We start from the raw sequence: 17,398 nt of genomic DNA, 5'->3' as shown, positions 1-17,398 counted from the left end.
TGACTGACTTCATGCCACAGTGACAGTGATAGACTTGTAAACAGCACAACAGTGTTGTGTAAACAGCACATCAGTTTTATCAGGACATGTCAGCTTTGTGCTGCATGTGATAGCCTTTCTGGTGAATTTCTGGTGGAATTAAACCAGGTGAATATTGGATTCGAACCCAGGATCATAGGATTCTGAAACCCTTTGGACCATCTGGAACCCTTTGGGCCATCTGTGTTCCAGGTGATAATCACTCCACTTAAGACAGACATCACTGTATTACTGCATGGCTCTATCATTTAAAGATAGCTTTGTACAAACTATCTGCTTCATAACTTGGCACACCATCAGCTGGTGAGACAGATATCACAAACTCTGTCATCACCTGGCAACATTCAGCTGAGAACACAGACATCACGGACTCCATTGTCACCTGGCAACCGTCCACATTCAGCTGACAGCACAGACATCACGGACTCCATTGTCACCTGGCAACCGTCCACATTCAGCTGACAGCACAGACATCATGGACTCCATTGTCACCTGGCAACCGTCCACTATCAGCTGAGAAACAGGCACCAGTGACTCCTTCGTCACCAGGCCACCGTCCACCAGCAGCTGAGAACATAGACATCACTGACTCCATTGTCACCTGGCAACCGTCCACATTCAGCTGAGAGCAGACATTGCTGACTCCATTGTCACCTGGCAACATTTAGCTGAGAGCACAGATATCACTGACTCCATTGTCACCTAGCAACCGTCCACATTCAGCTGACAGCACAGACATCACTGACTCCATTGTCACCTAGCAACCGTCCACATTCAGCTGACAGCATAGACATCACTGATTCCATTGTCACCTAGCAACCGTCCACATTCAGCTGACAGCATAGACATCACTGACTCCATTGTCACCTAGCAACCGTCCACATTCAGCTGACAGCACAGACATCACGGACTCCATTGTCACCTGGCAACCGTCCACATTCAGCTGACAGCACAGACATCACGGACTCCATTGTCACCTGGCAACCGTCCACATTCAGCTGAGAGCAGACATTGCTGACTCTATTGTCACCTGGCAACCGTCCACATTCAGCTGAGAGCACAGACATTACTGACTCCATTGTCACCTGGCAACCGTCCACTATCAGCTGAGAACACAGACATCACTGACTCCATTGTCACCTTGCAACCGTCCACATTCAGCTGAGAGCAGACATTGCTGACTCCATTGTCACCTAGCAACCGTCCACATTCAGCTGAGAGCACAGACATTACTGACTCCATTGTCACCTGGCAACCGTCCACTATCAGCTGAGAACACAGACATCACTGACTCCATTGTCACCTGGCAACTGTCCACATTCAGCTGAGAAACAGGCACCAGTGACTCCTTCGTCACCTGGCAACCGTCCACCATCAGCTGGTGACACAGACATCACTGACTCCATTGTCACTTGGCAACCACCATCAGCTGAGAAGACACACATCACTGACTCCATCATCATCGGGCAACCATCCACCATCAGCTGTGACACAGACATCACCGACTCCATCGTTACCTAGCAACTATCCAGGATCAGCTGAGGAAGTGAAGCGGTACAGGATGTCCATCATTCCGTGCCCGCTGTAGCAACTTCCTTGACTCCAGCACAAAGTTTGAGTAGTGGATCTGTGGGTGGAGCAGGATAAGTTCGTCCACTGTCTCCATGGTAACCTGACCACACCTCATCAGACCAAGGTAGCGGAGGGATTTACAGGTTTCTGATATGGCTCGCACACCGTTATCTGTGATCTCCCCACACCACGCTACATCCACCCGCTCGACCGTCTTGCTGTACCGGCCGATGTACTCCAGGGCTGAAACCACAAACATTTGCTAGTTATAACAACATGACTGCATGCATGCACAGGTTTCAAAAGTAGAAACAATACCACAAAGTTTTACTCAACGCAGAAATGTGCCCCCAATATGCACACATGCTTGGACAGTTCTAGCCTGGTAACTTGTCTGTAAAAAATAGACAGGAAGTACTTCTTCAGTGGCTGTGATATTTCCCTGTCTGTGAGGACATAAAATTAGAACAGTTATTGAGCTAAGATTACTTTGTGCAAGTGGTCCCTAGGGTAAACACTTGGAGAAGCTTAGACAGCATGAATAAGACAACGATTACATATTCGTAACACATTGCCCAATCACACGACTGACGGACTGAGTTTGGTTTTACGCCGATTTTAGCAATATTCCAGCAACATCACGGCAGGGGACACCAGAAATGGGCTTCACACATTGTACCCATGTGGGGATTCGAACCCGGGTCTTCGGCGTGACGAGCCAACGCTTAACCATTAGGCTACCCCACCGCCCCCAAATCACACGAGAGATACTGGAAGCGTTGACAAATCACAGCTCATTATCACCCCGGATAACCCAAGCTAACAATGAGGCACTAGTATGTTATGGTCACATGACTTATCCCATCGGGTACCCATTTTCTGCTGGGTGAACAGAGGCAATTTTGAACAAACTCACTTGCCTAAGGTGAGACCACAGGTATCACATGTGCTTCGTTGAGGCCAGGACTGAAGTCCTAGAAACTCCCATCCAAGGAGTCTCAACACCCAGTGTAGCTTAACTTCAACTTATTTGTGACCTGGGCTCCGTTGTTCAAAACAACCTTATCTCTTAAGGTCAACCTTATCTCTAAGATTACAACCTTCGACCTTTACTAAGGTTAGCCTCCCGTTGCACGAAACAACCTTAACTAAGGTTAACCTTAAGTTAAGGTTGATAACTGAGGTTGGGTAGGGAATATGGCGGATGGTTTTATTTTATACAAGGAGACTGAGAGAAATTTCATCCCATTCCCGTATTTTGGCCGTGTTGGTGACAATACACTCTGTCACAGCTTCACCTCGTCAGCTATCAAACTTATCTTGGAAAGAGAAAAGTTTGAGTGCCGGTTACGCTTCCGCTGGGACATTGACATTGTTGTCGTCCGAGGTGCGAGCAGGGGAGGTAATTCACGTGGTAACTAGGGACGCTTCCTTAACTCCAGCGCTGAAGAGTTCAGCCTTAGTTAAGGTTACAGCTAAGGTTCAAGTCCGAGTTAAGGTTGCCTTAAGGTTGTTTTGTGCAACGGGCGTAACTTTTTCTTAAGGTGATTGTAACTCTAACCTTAGTGTTTAAGGTTGACCTTAGCTACGATTGTTTTGAACAACGAAACCCTGAGCTGTATGCACACGACCACACACCACCGCAGACTGGGGACATGTTATATCTCTACGTCCAATCTACCAGTTTCAGGCCTCACTGATACACAGTTTCCAGGAACTTACTCTTGTCAGTGAGGTTACAGGCCACGCAGGACAGACACTTGAGGTGGACGCAGGACTGGACGATGGTCTTGATACACTCGTCGTCCACCGTGCGGTTCAGAGAGACGCTGAGCACCTCCAGCTCCTTGCAGCTCCGTGCGATGTTCTCCAGACAGGCCGAGCTCAGCTGTGTCATGTTGGAGATATCCAGCATTCGGAGACGGGGCAGCTGCAGCAGACAGTGAGTGAGTGAGTGAGAGATATGTGAGTGAGTCAGGGATTATGGTAGAGAAAAGAGAGTGAGTGAATAAGTAAGGGAGGGAGTGAGTGAATGAGTTCAGGTTTACGCCACTTTTAGCAATATTCCAGTAATATCACCCTGGGAGACACCAGAAATGGGCTTCACACATTGTACCCATGTGGGGAATCGAACTCGGGTCTGCAGCATGATGGGCGAATGCTTTAACCACAAGGCTACCCCCACCGCCCAAGGGATTGAGTGAGTGAGGGAATAAGTTAGTGAGTGAGTGAGTGAGTGAGGAAGCGAGTGAATGAGTGAGATAGATAGTGAGAGAGTGAGTGACCAGGCTGACATGTATATACAGTCAAATCCCGATGAGTCGAATCTCTGGGGACCAAGTAATAAATTCGACTTATCGATGTATTCGAGACATAGGTATGTCTATAAGGGTAGAAAAAAAGATGATCCTATCCTTAGTCCTCCGCCTAAGCATTTGTTTATCTAATGATTTCCCTATCACTAATAGGGGCACCTTATCAGTTCCAGTCTGATTAGCACAGACAGTAATTTCCGTAAAATCACTAATCTGCCTTTTGAACTCACCCGTCAATGGCGGAAAGGTGTGAGCCGCGCTGGTTTGTTAATTGGATCAGTTTACTACACCAATCAACTTCTCATTGACTGACTTCGGCTTATGTATACAAGATTGCTGTTGTTTGAATCTCATGGGACCAAATTTTCTTCTAGAGTCATCGTGTGTATTTATGAGACGAATTCGTGTAACCGGTATTCAAATGATGACAACTATAACAGGGAATGGTAAGGACCGACAGGTACTTCGAGTTATGCATAATATTCGAGACACCGGCATTCGACTCATCGGGATTTGACTGTATAGTGACTGATAGCACCTATCAATATCCGGAAATATCATCAGGTTCTTTTCATTCACAATCAGTCAACATCCCCCAAAATGAACCGGAAATCACAAACCCTATATATCCCATCATCTGTATATGGAGTATGAGGAAAGAGTGTTAAATGTTTCAAGGTTGTAAATTCACAATAATTGCCAAATCAACAAATATTTATTGCCCTTGCACCCCAGCACTCAAGCAATCCTTCACCTTGGCCAGCTGCTGGAGTCCATCGTCTGTGAGGCTGCAGGCCAGCAGATGGAGATACTCCAGGTTGGGACACCCGGCTACCAGGGCCATCACACTCACGTCCTTCACCTGGAACACCGGGACTCAACTCGATACAAATACAACTACAAGATAAAAGTAAACACTTTAACGTTTCTATTTGGACCAGCTACACACTCCAGTGAAATCTTGTTCACAAATTGTCAACCAATCCTTTCAGTATGTTTTCTAGAATGTTTCCAGTTTTACCAGGTACTGTAATAATCTCACCTTGACACACTGGTCTATACGGAGTTGTCGGAGGTGGGGACAGCCGTGGCTACAAACTCCCGTGTAATAATCTCACCTTGACACACTGGTCTACACGGAGTTGTCGGAGGTGGGGACAGCCGTGGCTACAAACTCCCGTGGAATAATCTCACCTTGACACACTGGTCTATACGGAGTTGTCGGAGGTTGGGACAGCCGTAGCTACAAACTCCCGTGTACTAATCTCACCTTGTCACACTGGTCTATACGGAGTTGTAGTAGGCTGGGACAGCCGTAGCTACAAACTCCCGTGGAATAATCTCACCTTGACACACTGGTCTATACGGAGTTGTCGGAGGTGGGGACAGCCGTAGCTACAAACTCCCGTGTACTAATCTCACCTTGACACACTGGTCTATACGGAGTTGTCCGAGGTGGGGATAGCCGTGGCTACAAACTCCCGTGTAATAATCTCACCTTGACACACTGGTCTATACGGAGTTGTCGGAGGTGGGGACAGCCGTAGCTACAAACTGCCGTATAATAATCTCACCTTGACACACTGGTCTATACGGAGTTGTCGGAGGTGGGGACAGCCGTAGCTACAAACTCCCGTGATAATAATCTCACCTTGACACACTGGTCTATACGGAGTTGTCGGAGGTGGGGACAGCCGTAGCTACAAACTCCCGTGTAATAATCTCACCTTGACACACTGGTCTATACGGAGTTGTCCGAGGTGGGGATAGCCGTGGCTACAAACTCCCGTGTAATAATCTCACCTTGACACACTGGTCTATACGGAGTTGTCGGAGGTGGGGACAGCCGTAGCTACAAACTGCCGTGTAATAATCTCACCTTGACACACTGGTCTATACGGAGTTGTCCGAGGTGGGGATAGCCGTGGCTACAAACTCCCGTGTAATAATCTCACCTTGACACACTGGTCTATACGGAGTTGTAGTAGGTTGGGACAGCCGTAGCTACAAACTGCCGTGTAATAATCTCACCTTGACACACTGGTCTATACGGAGTTGTTGGAGGTGGGGACAGCAGTGGCTACAAACTCCCGTGTACTAATCTCACCTTGACACACTGGTCTATACGGAGCTGTCCGAGGTGGGGATAGCCGTAGCTACAAACTCCAGTGTAATAATCTCACCTTGACACACTGGTCTATACGGAGTTGTCGGAGGTGGGGAAGCTGTAGCTACAAACTCCCGTGTAATAATCTCACCTTGACACACTGGTCTATACGGAGTTGTCGGAGGTGGGGACAGCCGTGGCTACAAACTCCCGTGAAATAATCTCACCTTGACACACTGGTCTACACGGAGTTGTCGGAGGTGGGGACAGCCGTGACTACAAACTCCCGTGGAATAATCTCACCTTGACACACTGGTCTATACAGAGTTGTCGGAGGTTGGGACAGCCAGTAGCTAAACTCCCCGTGTAATAATGTCACCTTGACACACTGGTCTATACGGAGTTGTCGGAGGTGGGGACAGCCGTGGCTACAAACTCCCGTGTAATAATCTCACCTTGACACACTGGTCTATACGGAGTTGTCGGAGATGGGGACAGCCGTAGCTACAAACTCCCGTGTAATAATCTCACCTTGACACACTGGTCTATACGGAGTTGTCGGATGTGGGGACAGCCGTAGCTACAAACTCCCGTGTAATAATCTCACCTTGACACACTGGTCTATACGGAGCTGTCGGAGGTGGGGACAGCCGTGCGCCACGGCCAGCATGCCCTCGTCAGATATCCTGTTACACTGACTCATGAACAGATACTCCAGCTGTGGACATCCGTTGCCAATCTGGATATCACGAACAGAGGAACATGGGTGAGGTGAGGTGAAATTGGGTTTAACGTTGTGCTTGAGAATATTTCGCTCATATGACGACGTGCATGCGTGTGTATGTGTATGCGCGGCTGCTTGTACTAGCCCAGACTTAAGCTGGTTTTATAGCGCTAGCCCACTGAGATACCATGCCGCAGTGAAGCATGAATACCCCACTCAGACACATTATACTGACTCCGAGCCGACCAGTCCTTGTTGTACCCATTAATGCCGAGCGCCAGGCAGGGACCAACAAAAGGAACATGGGGTAAGCCTAAAATGTTTGATTAACATGAAACAACCTCTCCTTTATCTGGTTGAAGTCATTCCAGCATGGCAACAGGGGTGTAAGCTTTAATATAAAAGAAGTGGTTAGCCCAAAATTCCCTGCTTTCTCATACTGGTTCACGTACAGTTGAATCTGTCAAGTCCGGACTCTTTGTAATCCGGTTTTCTCCACAATCCAGACTACTCTCAGAGTCCCGGAAAAATTATTCTTAATTTATCATTAAAGCTTGCTTTATAATCCGGACGCTGATTATGTACTAAAATAACAGTCCCAACAACCAACTTGCTATGACAGAAATGCTTTGTAATCCGGACATTGCTGACTAAAATAACAGTCCGTTGAATGAACATCTCCGTTACTTCTGTTCTCAATGGACAGCTTGGAAGGCTTGGATGAATATTTTTATTATTATTATAGGGTACTTATATTTATTACCCACGTGGTCAACGTATGGGTAGTTGCATACTAATCTCGTACGTCACACGAGTGTCGTATCGCGTTGACCTGTGTCATAACATCTTGACCTGAGATTCTATAGATTTGATTGGGTAACCGATGACCTCTTAGTTAGGTCACGTTTTGACGGAACTACTTGTTCATTCATAACAAACACATGAATTCATTCATTTTACAACTTAGATGCATTGTGGGAATGTAAACATTGCGAACGTTGCCGTGTCGCTGTTTAATTGTCAGTCGAACTGAGACATTATATCCGTCGAAAAACATAAACGCAATGTTTCCACCAGTGATGCTACGGAGTAGTTTACTGTAGGAGGCTGTACAAGAGGCGATTACAACTGACATGCATCGTGACGTCGGTTACCACGGGGACAGACAAGAATGGCGTAGTGACGTCAATATAGTGTGACGTCATGCAAAAAGTACTACAGAACAAAATTCTTCCGCAACCTCTTTATGAAACCAGTTTTGGTTTGAAACCATAACAATATTAAAAATACGCTATTTTGTCAATTTAATGCATGTAAGACATGGGTAATAAATAGAATACCACACTCGGTCTCATTACATACGAATTATACAAAACTCATGACCTTCCTATGGTTTCTGACCTCACTTTCGCTCAGTCAGATACCATAGGAAGGACACTCGTTTCATATAATTCGTATGTAATGAGACCTCGTGTAGTATTCTCTTTAGCGCACATATCCACGCAACTAGTGCATGCTCAAGGCGCTGGTGCTGAATAACGCCATATTCACTGATGGAAGAAGTAAACAGACAGATGTGATGACGAGGCCAGAAGATATTATTGCTAATATACAATGCTCCTTCCCGTGGATCGAGAAGTTGACTAATCTGGACTGCTTTATAATCCGGACAAATAAGTCCGTCCCAGGCCAGTCCGTAATAGACAGATTCCACTGTATACTAATACATCCATTAAAGTTATAAAAGTAATAAGACACTGTTCATTTGTTAATTCTACATAGCACTTCTCAGGGTTTTCTACCTGTCAGGATCCGGGTTAGAATGAACCTTCAGTAGATCATGCTTGTCAAAAGAGGTGACTAACGGGATCGGGTGGTCAGGCTTGCTGGCTTGGTTGACACACGTCATCGGTTCCCAATTGCGCAGGTCGATGCTCATGCTGTTGATCACTGGATTGTCTGGACCAGACTCGATTATTTACAGACCGTAGCCATATAGCTGAAATATTGCTGAGGGCGGCGTAAAACTAAACTCACTCACTCACTACAGTAACCCATGCCTCACCTCGTAAGAGGCAAATAACGGGGATCGGTGGTCTGGCTCGTTGACTTGGTTGACACATGTCATCGCATCCCAGTTGCGTAGATTGATATTCATGCTGTTGATCACTGGATTGTCTGGTTCAGATTCGGTTATTACAGACCGCCGCCATATAGTTGGAATATTGCTAAGTGTGGCGTAAAACTAAGCTCACTCGAATAGGGTTTTCTTACGAGGTGATCCATTCAGCACAGAAGTGTCAGGACTTTAAACAACAAACATGAGGGGAAGGGTAAGCATCGGTGTGATGACATACAATCAGCCAAGTCATTTGCAGATGTCATTCAAGTGAACCACCTGAGACTACAGTCACAAGCTGTATTAAGGGCTCCCCATACTCACCGCGACAATGGACTTGTCAGAGATGGAGAAACAGCCGTCGAGGTTGAGGTGGCGAATGAGGTGACAGAACTTGCCTACAGACTCAAAAACATCGTCCGAGAACACAAAGTACCTGAGATCAGAAAACATCAATTTGACAAACAAAAGAAAACACAAATTAGAGAAGTACAGTGAGACCCAAGATACCCAGACACATTCGTAAATCGTTTGGAAAACTTAATATCTGGATATCTGCATCATGTGTTTTCGTACATGTCAAGAGAAACCAAATATGTTCATGACCATCAAACCTTTGTTGAATAGACATTAAAAACACTGCACAATTTCATTTTTATGAAAATGACTGGAAGGCGAGATTTCCAGATATCTAGTGTCTGGGTTTCCTGGGTATCACTGTCCAAACTATTGTATCAAGATGTATCTTGTATACCTTTCTGTAGACCTAAACATCGTTTCCACCCAGTCTCACCTGGCCAACTTGAGTGTCCGAATATAGTGACACTTCTGAAGGATCTGTATAACATCACACCTACCTACCACAGTCTCACCTGGCCAACTTGAGTGTCCGAATATAGTGACACTTCTGTAGTACCTGTATAACATCACACCTACCACAGTCTCACCTGGCCAACTTGAGTGTCCTAATATAGTGACACTTCTGAAGGATCTGTATAACATCACACCTACCACAGTCTCACCTGGCCAACCTGAGTGTCCTAATATAGTGACACTTCTGTAGTACCTGTATAACATCACACCTACCACAGTCTCACCTGGCCAACTTGAGTGTCCTAATATAGTGACACTTCTGTAGTACCTGTATAACATCACACCTACCACAGTCTCACCTGGCCAACTTGAGTGTCCGAATATAGTGACACTTCTGTAGTACCTGTATAACATCACACCTACCACAGTCTCACCTGGCCAACTTGAGTGTCCGAATATAGTGACACTTCTGTAGTACCTGTATAACATCACACCTACCACAGTCTCACCTGGCCAACTTGAGTGTCCTAATATAGTGACACTTCTGTCTGTAGTACCTGTATAACATCACACCTACCACAGTCTCACCTGGCCAACTTGAGTGTCCTAATATAGTGACACTTCTGTAGTACCTGTATAACATCACACCTACCACAGTCTCACCTGGCCAACTTGAGTGTCCTAATATAGTGACACTTCTGTAGTACCTGTATAACATCACACCTACCACAGTCTCACCTGGCCAACTTGAGTGTCCTAATATAGTGACACTTCTGTAGTACCTGTATAACATCACACCTACCACAGTCTCACCTGGCCAACTTGAGTGTCCGAATATAGTGACACTTCTGAAGGATCTGTATAACGTCACACCTACCACAGTCTCACCTGGCCAACTTGAGTGTCCGAATATAGTGACACTTCTGTAGTACCTGTATAACATCACACCTACCACAGTCTCACCTGGCCAACTTGAGTGTCCTAATATGACACTTCTGTGACACTTCTGTAGTACCTGTATAACATCACACCTACCACAGTCTCACCTGGCCAACTTGAGTGTCCTAATATAGTGACACTTCTGTAGTACCTGTATAACATCACACCTACCACAGTCTCACCTGGCCAACTTGAGTGTCCTAATATAGTGACACTTCTGTAGTACCTGTATAACATCACACCTACCACAGTCTCACCTGGCCAACTTGAGTGTCCTAATATAGTGACACTTCTGAAGGATCTGTATAACATCACACCTACCACAGTCTCACCTGGCCAACTTGAGTGTCCTAATTTAGTGACACTTCTGTAGTACCTGTATAACATCACACCTACCAGTCTCACCTGGCCAACTTGAGTGTCCGAATATAGTGACACTTCTGTAGTACCTGTATAACATCACACCTACCACAGTCTCACCTGGCCAACTTGAGTGTCCTAATATAGTGACACTTCTGTAGTACCTGTATAACATCACACCTACCACAGTCTCACCTGGCCAACTTGAGTGTCCGAATATAGTGACACTTCTGTAGTACTTGTATAACATCACACCTACCACAGTCTCACCTGGCCAACTTGAGTGTCCGAATATAGTGACACTTCTGTAGTACCTGTATAACATCACACCTACCACAGTCTCACCTGGCCAACTTGTGTGTCCGAGTATAGTGACACTTCTGAAGGATCTGTATAACATCACACCTACCACAGTCTCACCTGGCCAACTTGAGTGTCCTAATATAGTGACACTTCTGAAGGATCTGTATAACACCCTCATCTGTGAACGTTGTGTGCTTGCTGTCACTCACGTCCAGGGTCAACACCCGGTCACTGAGGGAGGTCAACCAGTTCAAGATACTGTCTGTAACCCTTGACGACACAGGCAAATAGATATGTCGCCATAGAGATGGATCATGGGCAGCCTGGTGCCACAGTTTACAGACTCGACACACGCGACACAACAAGTCTGGCATTGAGAGATATTGGAATATATTCACAACCAGAGACAGGGGAAGAATCTGGCTCGCATCCTCATCACTGTTGCCATGGAAACAGGAAACTTGTGCTTGCATGGCAACAGAAGTGTCCGTATAAGCTCTGCTTGTGGAAGGAACACCTACAGTACTGGATGAAATGAACGATGTGTTCTTGTTGCCATAGTTACAGTTCATGTTGGTATCTCCCGCCCCTCCTCTATGTAGCAGGCGACTGAAGCTGGACAAATGTTGGGTGTCGTCTTCGTAACTCTTCAGAGGACTCGTCTTCAAGGTCACAGCACTCTTCTTCTCCTTCAGCGGGACGCTTGAAGAATTGGCAGAGGAGATGAAATTATTTGATAAAATTCTGTTTTCACATTGAGCTAGAGCATAGACTCCAGAGCGGCCTATCTTCACACTGTCCTGACCAGTGGGTTTGGGAGGCTGGCCTCCCCCTTGAGGCTGACCATCCACCTCCTCATCACTGGAGCTCCTCCTACGAGACCCTCGTCTCATCTTCTTGCAAGGACAGGTCTCACATGGGGCTACATCCATGTCCTCTCCAAGCCTGCACGTCTCACATCTCGCTGCGCCCACAGGGACGCCCTGGGAAGGTCGGGCCTCCTCATCAGCAACATCCATGGAGCTGCCTGTGTCTGGTCTTCTCCCGCTGTCACCTCTGTCCATTTGCCTGCTGAAGAAAAGATTTGAATTACATACAAGAATAAAATATTTTTTTTATAACTGTAGCAGTGCTGCAGTCAGGATTTCCTTGGAAGGGGCCAGTTGGCCCCTATGTTTAGAAAATGTGGCCAATAACCAAACGTAAGAAAATCTGTAATCCTTCTCTCTTGACATTTAGACAGCCCAAAAGATTTAATGATAACTTCTGTACATCAAGTCGAGCTCTGTACAGTGAAACGAGCTCCTTACAGTGATTCATAAGACAGTTTCATATGCAAATAGACATACTGACAATGTGCCTCGTTTTGAATTCCTCAATTTAAAAAAAATTGATTTTCATTTCCACATGTTTCACATCACTTTCAATGAAAATAGTCGTATTTTGAAATTAATTACCCACCCGATATACAAAACATGTTATAAATCATAAATTTGTGCCATTATTTGCATATACATTTATAAATAAATCCCCAAGGTAAGTACAATTAGTGGAATCCAATCGACAATTACACAGTCTGGCTGCAGCACTGTCGTTGCAAAATGAAACAGGCACTAATTAATCGATCAACAGACAATGCGTAGTTCACATCAGGTTTACTAGTGGTGTTCTACAACAAACCTCATGTGGGCAAAACAAGACACAACCATAACATTGTGCAAAAACTGAAACAGGCACTAATTAATATTTAATACAATCAAGACAATGAAAGAAACTTTATGGTTGAGACTGCAATAACAACCTGGATAGGAAAATCTGAAAAATGATGTTAACGTTTGTTCACATTGCAACCAATTCCCAACACTAAGGTTTACTAGTTTGGAAATTACATCAGTTGTTTAACTTGTTTATATCTTGATTTAACAAACACAACGAAAGGAAACATACCATCCCTTGCATGAAGACACATACACCAATCCTTCAATAGTAGTATATACTGAGAGAAACAAATGAAGGATCACAGGGAAATAATATTTTCCAGTTTTCATCACCACAGCGCTATTCAAAGCTGGAGATGACAACTGGAAAATAATAAAGGAACGCTTGAATTTCGCTGCGATCCTTCATCATTTGCAGCAGTGCCCATTCCAGACCCATGGCTCACCAGCCCCCAGTTATGTAGGTCATTTTGAAAATATTGTAGGTCATGTCAAATTGCCATCACTTACTTTTTTATAACTTTCAATCAAGATATGTGCACTAACGAAAACAAAACTTTTCATAGAGGCAAAGGCATTCTAAAAGTCACCTTCTGTGATAAAAATTGAACAAAAATTTGGTAAAATCGCAATAAAAACACAAAAAAACGTACTCGTAATTCCACCTATTACGGAAACACCCGACAGTTAATGAGCGGAGACATGACGCCATATGTGCCTGTTGCTGATGGCTTCCTCTTTGATTTTACCTCACAACTTAAAAGTGTCCATGGATTCTGAAGCAGTAAAATATGTTCCTGATGTCATTTATGAAATGGATGTTAGACCGTATCAATACGACCCTATGTTACATCTTGCAAGACAATCATCCAGGGAAGATGAAGAAGAAGAATCAAGCGAAACGGAGGCAGAGTTTGATATCAAACTAATTTTACAAATAGACTATATCAAACAAGAATACTATTTGTCAGCAAGATGTGATTCAGTTCCAACCAGCAAAACCTTCCCCTTAAATAAATGACCAGTCCCAAAGAAAATATTTTTTTGAAATGTGATTGCTGTAACTCCTTTTGTGTCAAATGGGTAACTGTAAGGTGAGTAGGACTTTAAAAAAACTATTATTCGAAAAATAGAAATTATCTGCAAGAAAAATTACACTGGAATTATTTTGCTGAAAAGCATTAGGATCCTAGAGCTAGATTTTCGAAGCGCTGTTAGCGCTAAGATAGTCGTAAGTGCCATACATTAACATTAACTCACAACTATTTTAGCACTGAGAGAGCTTCGAAAATCTAGGCCCTAGTTCTCATTAATAACGTTTCAAGTCTCCATACAAGATCCCAGCCTGGTTGAGCAGAGATATTATAAGCGACGCAGATAAGTTATTCCTCGAAAACTGGTGAATTATATTATAAAATACTAGTCAGGGCAAAGTATGTTTCCCTTGTTTTTGGTTATGGAAATAGTTATGGTACTCGGTCATAGCCTTAGAATGACATCTTGTCAGCCAATGAGAATACAGAACAACTTTCACAGTACACACTACTGACAAATAGCGAGTCTGATGCTGACGTGCGTAATTGGACAAAATGAAAAACACTGAAAGCAACAAGTACTTCGTGATTTGTTTAAGATATGCTGTTTGTGCCAAGGAAGGGCATCCACTGACAAGGTGTTGGACAGTCTCTGTAAATTCATTACACAGTCGGCATTTCATGTTAATATTTTCTTTAAGAATCACATTTTGACAATTACGAGTGGGAAGTGACTGGTCCTGAGCAGCAAACACGAAGCCCTCAGTTTCACATTTGAGACCAGTCGACTTCATCCAGGCGAAGGAGTCGGTTGGATTGCTATTTTGTTCCACACACTGCATGTATACATGATGCAATGGCTTCTCAGAAAGCTTCTCCACAAATGACCGACTCTGGGCAGACTTGGTGAAGGACTTCACCTGGCTTACTATCGCTGTAGCGTCCAGCAGTACATCGCCATCAACAAAATCAACATCAAATTTCAGATTTTGTCAAACAACCTTGGCACACTTAAGATAGCTGTGGAATTCCTTGCTTTCATCATGAGTCTTCACATGCATCACTAGAGGATCATCCGATAAATAAATATGTGCAAAAGTACACAATACAATTCTATCATGAAGAACCTCCACATTAATCAAACCCCGACTTCCAGAATTGATTGGCATATATAAACGGTTGAGGGAGGAACGAGGGTGGTGAGCTCTGTTATCAGACATGATCCTTTTGGTCAGGCGGTCAAGACTCTGGATATCTTGTTTAGTCCCATCAACTACCCCAAAGGAATAGGAGAGGACCGGCACAGCAAAAGTATTTGTAGCTTTGACGTTGTTTCGAGCATTTAGCTCTAAGCTCCAGGGTTTCTTTAACGAGATTTGTACTCGGCCGAGGTTTGTCTTGAATTTTTGCACTCTGGAGCTTGTCTTGAACTTGCATCCCAAGATAGGTGTAGGCCTGATCTTCCACAAGAAACACATTACTCCTCCCCCTTGTAACCTGACCGATCCATCATTATTACAGTAGACTAGTCACTACTTATATAACGAACACGGATATAAAGAACTGACGACTATAGTGAAATGTTTTAAAAGTCTTGAATAAACCTTATATTATCATATAAAAAAGTACACAGCGAACTACGGATAAACGATCTAATTTCAGTGGTCCCTTGGAATTCATTATAAAGGTATTTTACTGCATTACTATTATTGTATTAACTAAATCGACGAGCCTGACCACCCAATCTCGCTAGTTGCCTCTAACAACAAGCATGGGTTACTGAAGACCAATTCTAACCCGGGTCTTCATGGGTGATCAAACTAGGTCCTAAGCATCAAAAACAATTAATTAAATGGGAAGTCTGTTATTGTGGCATGTTCTGTACAGGAACAGTCTGTAACACATTGTAGCACAAATCACAATTGGATCAGAAGAATACAGTTAATACAAACAATCTGATCCTATTGAAGTAATCAGCATGATCAGTGTTGACAGTTCTTCGACTAAATCATGGAACCCACAAAGCTGATCCATTACATCGCATGACCGGTGTTGTTTACCCCTGATAACTTTTCAGTTCCAAATATACCACTACCGACTATTACTCACAATATGCGGTAAGAGTTCCGCCTGTAACCAGGCTTGAAATGTATTCTATTTATTAGGAATGGGATCATTTCGAGGGTTTAGGGTTAGTTTGGGGTTAGATTTTAGGGTTAGGGTTAGGGTTAGGTGTTTATGAAAAACATAGGCGTATATTCTTAGGCATGTAATGACTAAAAATAAATACGGCGGTTACGGGCGGAAATCTTTCCCGAGGGCACTTCAGAATATTGTTTAGACACGAGAGTATGTTGTTTACAACAATAAAAAATAGATTAATAGTAATTCAATACTACGGTCAAGACGATCGAGAATATTTCAGAATATTGTTTAGACATACACGTGTGTACGTTGTTTACAAAAAAAGATTAATGCTACGGCCAAGATGACGGCGGATTCTTTAGATAGTCAAACCCTATCGAACCAAACATCATCTCCAGAGATAACTTGCAAATCACAAACATGTGCAATAGGGTTACTGTTTGACTAACAGCGTAATTGAATCCTAGCAAAGGATTAAAACACATCCAATCCGCTTGACCACAGCAGCGATATCAGTAGATCCAGAACACCATGGACTACATTGGATGTGCAGACGGGGACTTCCGGTGAGATATTATTCGCTGTATGTGGGAAAAATACAAAACATTGACGTACTTTACCGTTCATGTGGATGTAATTGCCAATATCGGCTTCCTGTGATGTTGTGCACTTATGTCAGTGCAACCTTTGAATCATTCAAAGCGATGACAGGTAACTAGCACCTTCTGTGTGTGGCCTGGGCCTGCATTACGTGTGTGTTATACGTCATCAGTTTTTGCGTAGGAAACATCTAAAATATGAACCGGGGTGAAAACGAACACAAAATTGTTTGAATTGACATACTTTAATTTTTATCATATACTGCCCATCAAAAGTTTAGACTCATTTAAAGCATTCACTGTATGTTTTGTATATATGTGGTTACATCGATGATGAATTTCTCCCCTAACTTGGTGGAACCAACTGCAAACCGTAAATGCAGATGAATTGCATGAGGATCATGCATTAATTTGCTGAAAAGCATGTGCAAATATCGTGCATGTGAACAGCTGCGTTTTGGTGTAGAGTTTTGTTCAAAATTCGTCAATTTTCACTGAGTTTCATCATCTATTGAACCCATGACAATAATTTTTCAACGTTACGAATTTGTTTTACAATACATCACTTAAACAGCATGGAATATTTTGCAAAATCTAGTTTAGAACAGTTG

At 43.9% G+C, this 17,398-nt stretch overlaps 1 protein-coding gene across 2 annotated transcripts; it reads right to left on the bottom strand.

Annotated features, from left to right (window-relative positions):
• Nucleotides 1-703: 703 nt before the first annotated feature.
• Nucleotides 704-17,030, bottom strand: LOC124268161 (F-box/LRR-repeat protein 17-like). Of its 2 annotated transcripts, XR_006896222.1 has the most exons (8): nucleotides 16,804-17,030; nucleotides 11,409-12,362; nucleotides 9,201-9,312; nucleotides 6,641-6,772; nucleotides 4,681-4,788; nucleotides 3,334-3,541; nucleotides 1,070-1,854; nucleotides 883-906 (listed from the first exon to the last, which is right to left on the bottom strand). XR_006896222.1 is itself a non-coding variant. In XM_046703183.1 (7 exons), the coding sequence occupies exons 2-7, from the start codon at nucleotides 12,353-12,355 to the stop codon at nucleotides 1,574-1,576; spliced, it is 1,788 nt and encodes a 595-aa protein (XP_046559139.1). In that variant the 5' UTR covers nucleotides 12,356-12,362; nucleotides 16,804-17,030; the 3' UTR covers nucleotides 704-1,573. The 2 variants fall into 2 exon arrangements, 1 of the variants encoding a protein (XP_046559139.1); XM_046703183.1 differs by having other exon boundaries at nucleotides 704-1,854.
• Between the last annotated feature and the right edge of the window lie 368 nt (nucleotides 17,031-17,398).

This window comes from Haliotis rubra, unplaced genomic scaffold, assembly GCF_003918875.1.
Source record: "Haliotis rubra isolate DU_JTF1 unplaced genomic scaffold, ASM391887v1 Scf1367, whole genome shotgun sequence".
NCBI lineage: Eukaryota > Metazoa > Mollusca > Gastropoda > Lepetellida > Haliotidae > Haliotis > Haliotis rubra.
The sequence above is the reverse complement of the archived record's forward strand: the minus strand, read 5'-3'. Positions and strand labels throughout refer to the sequence as shown.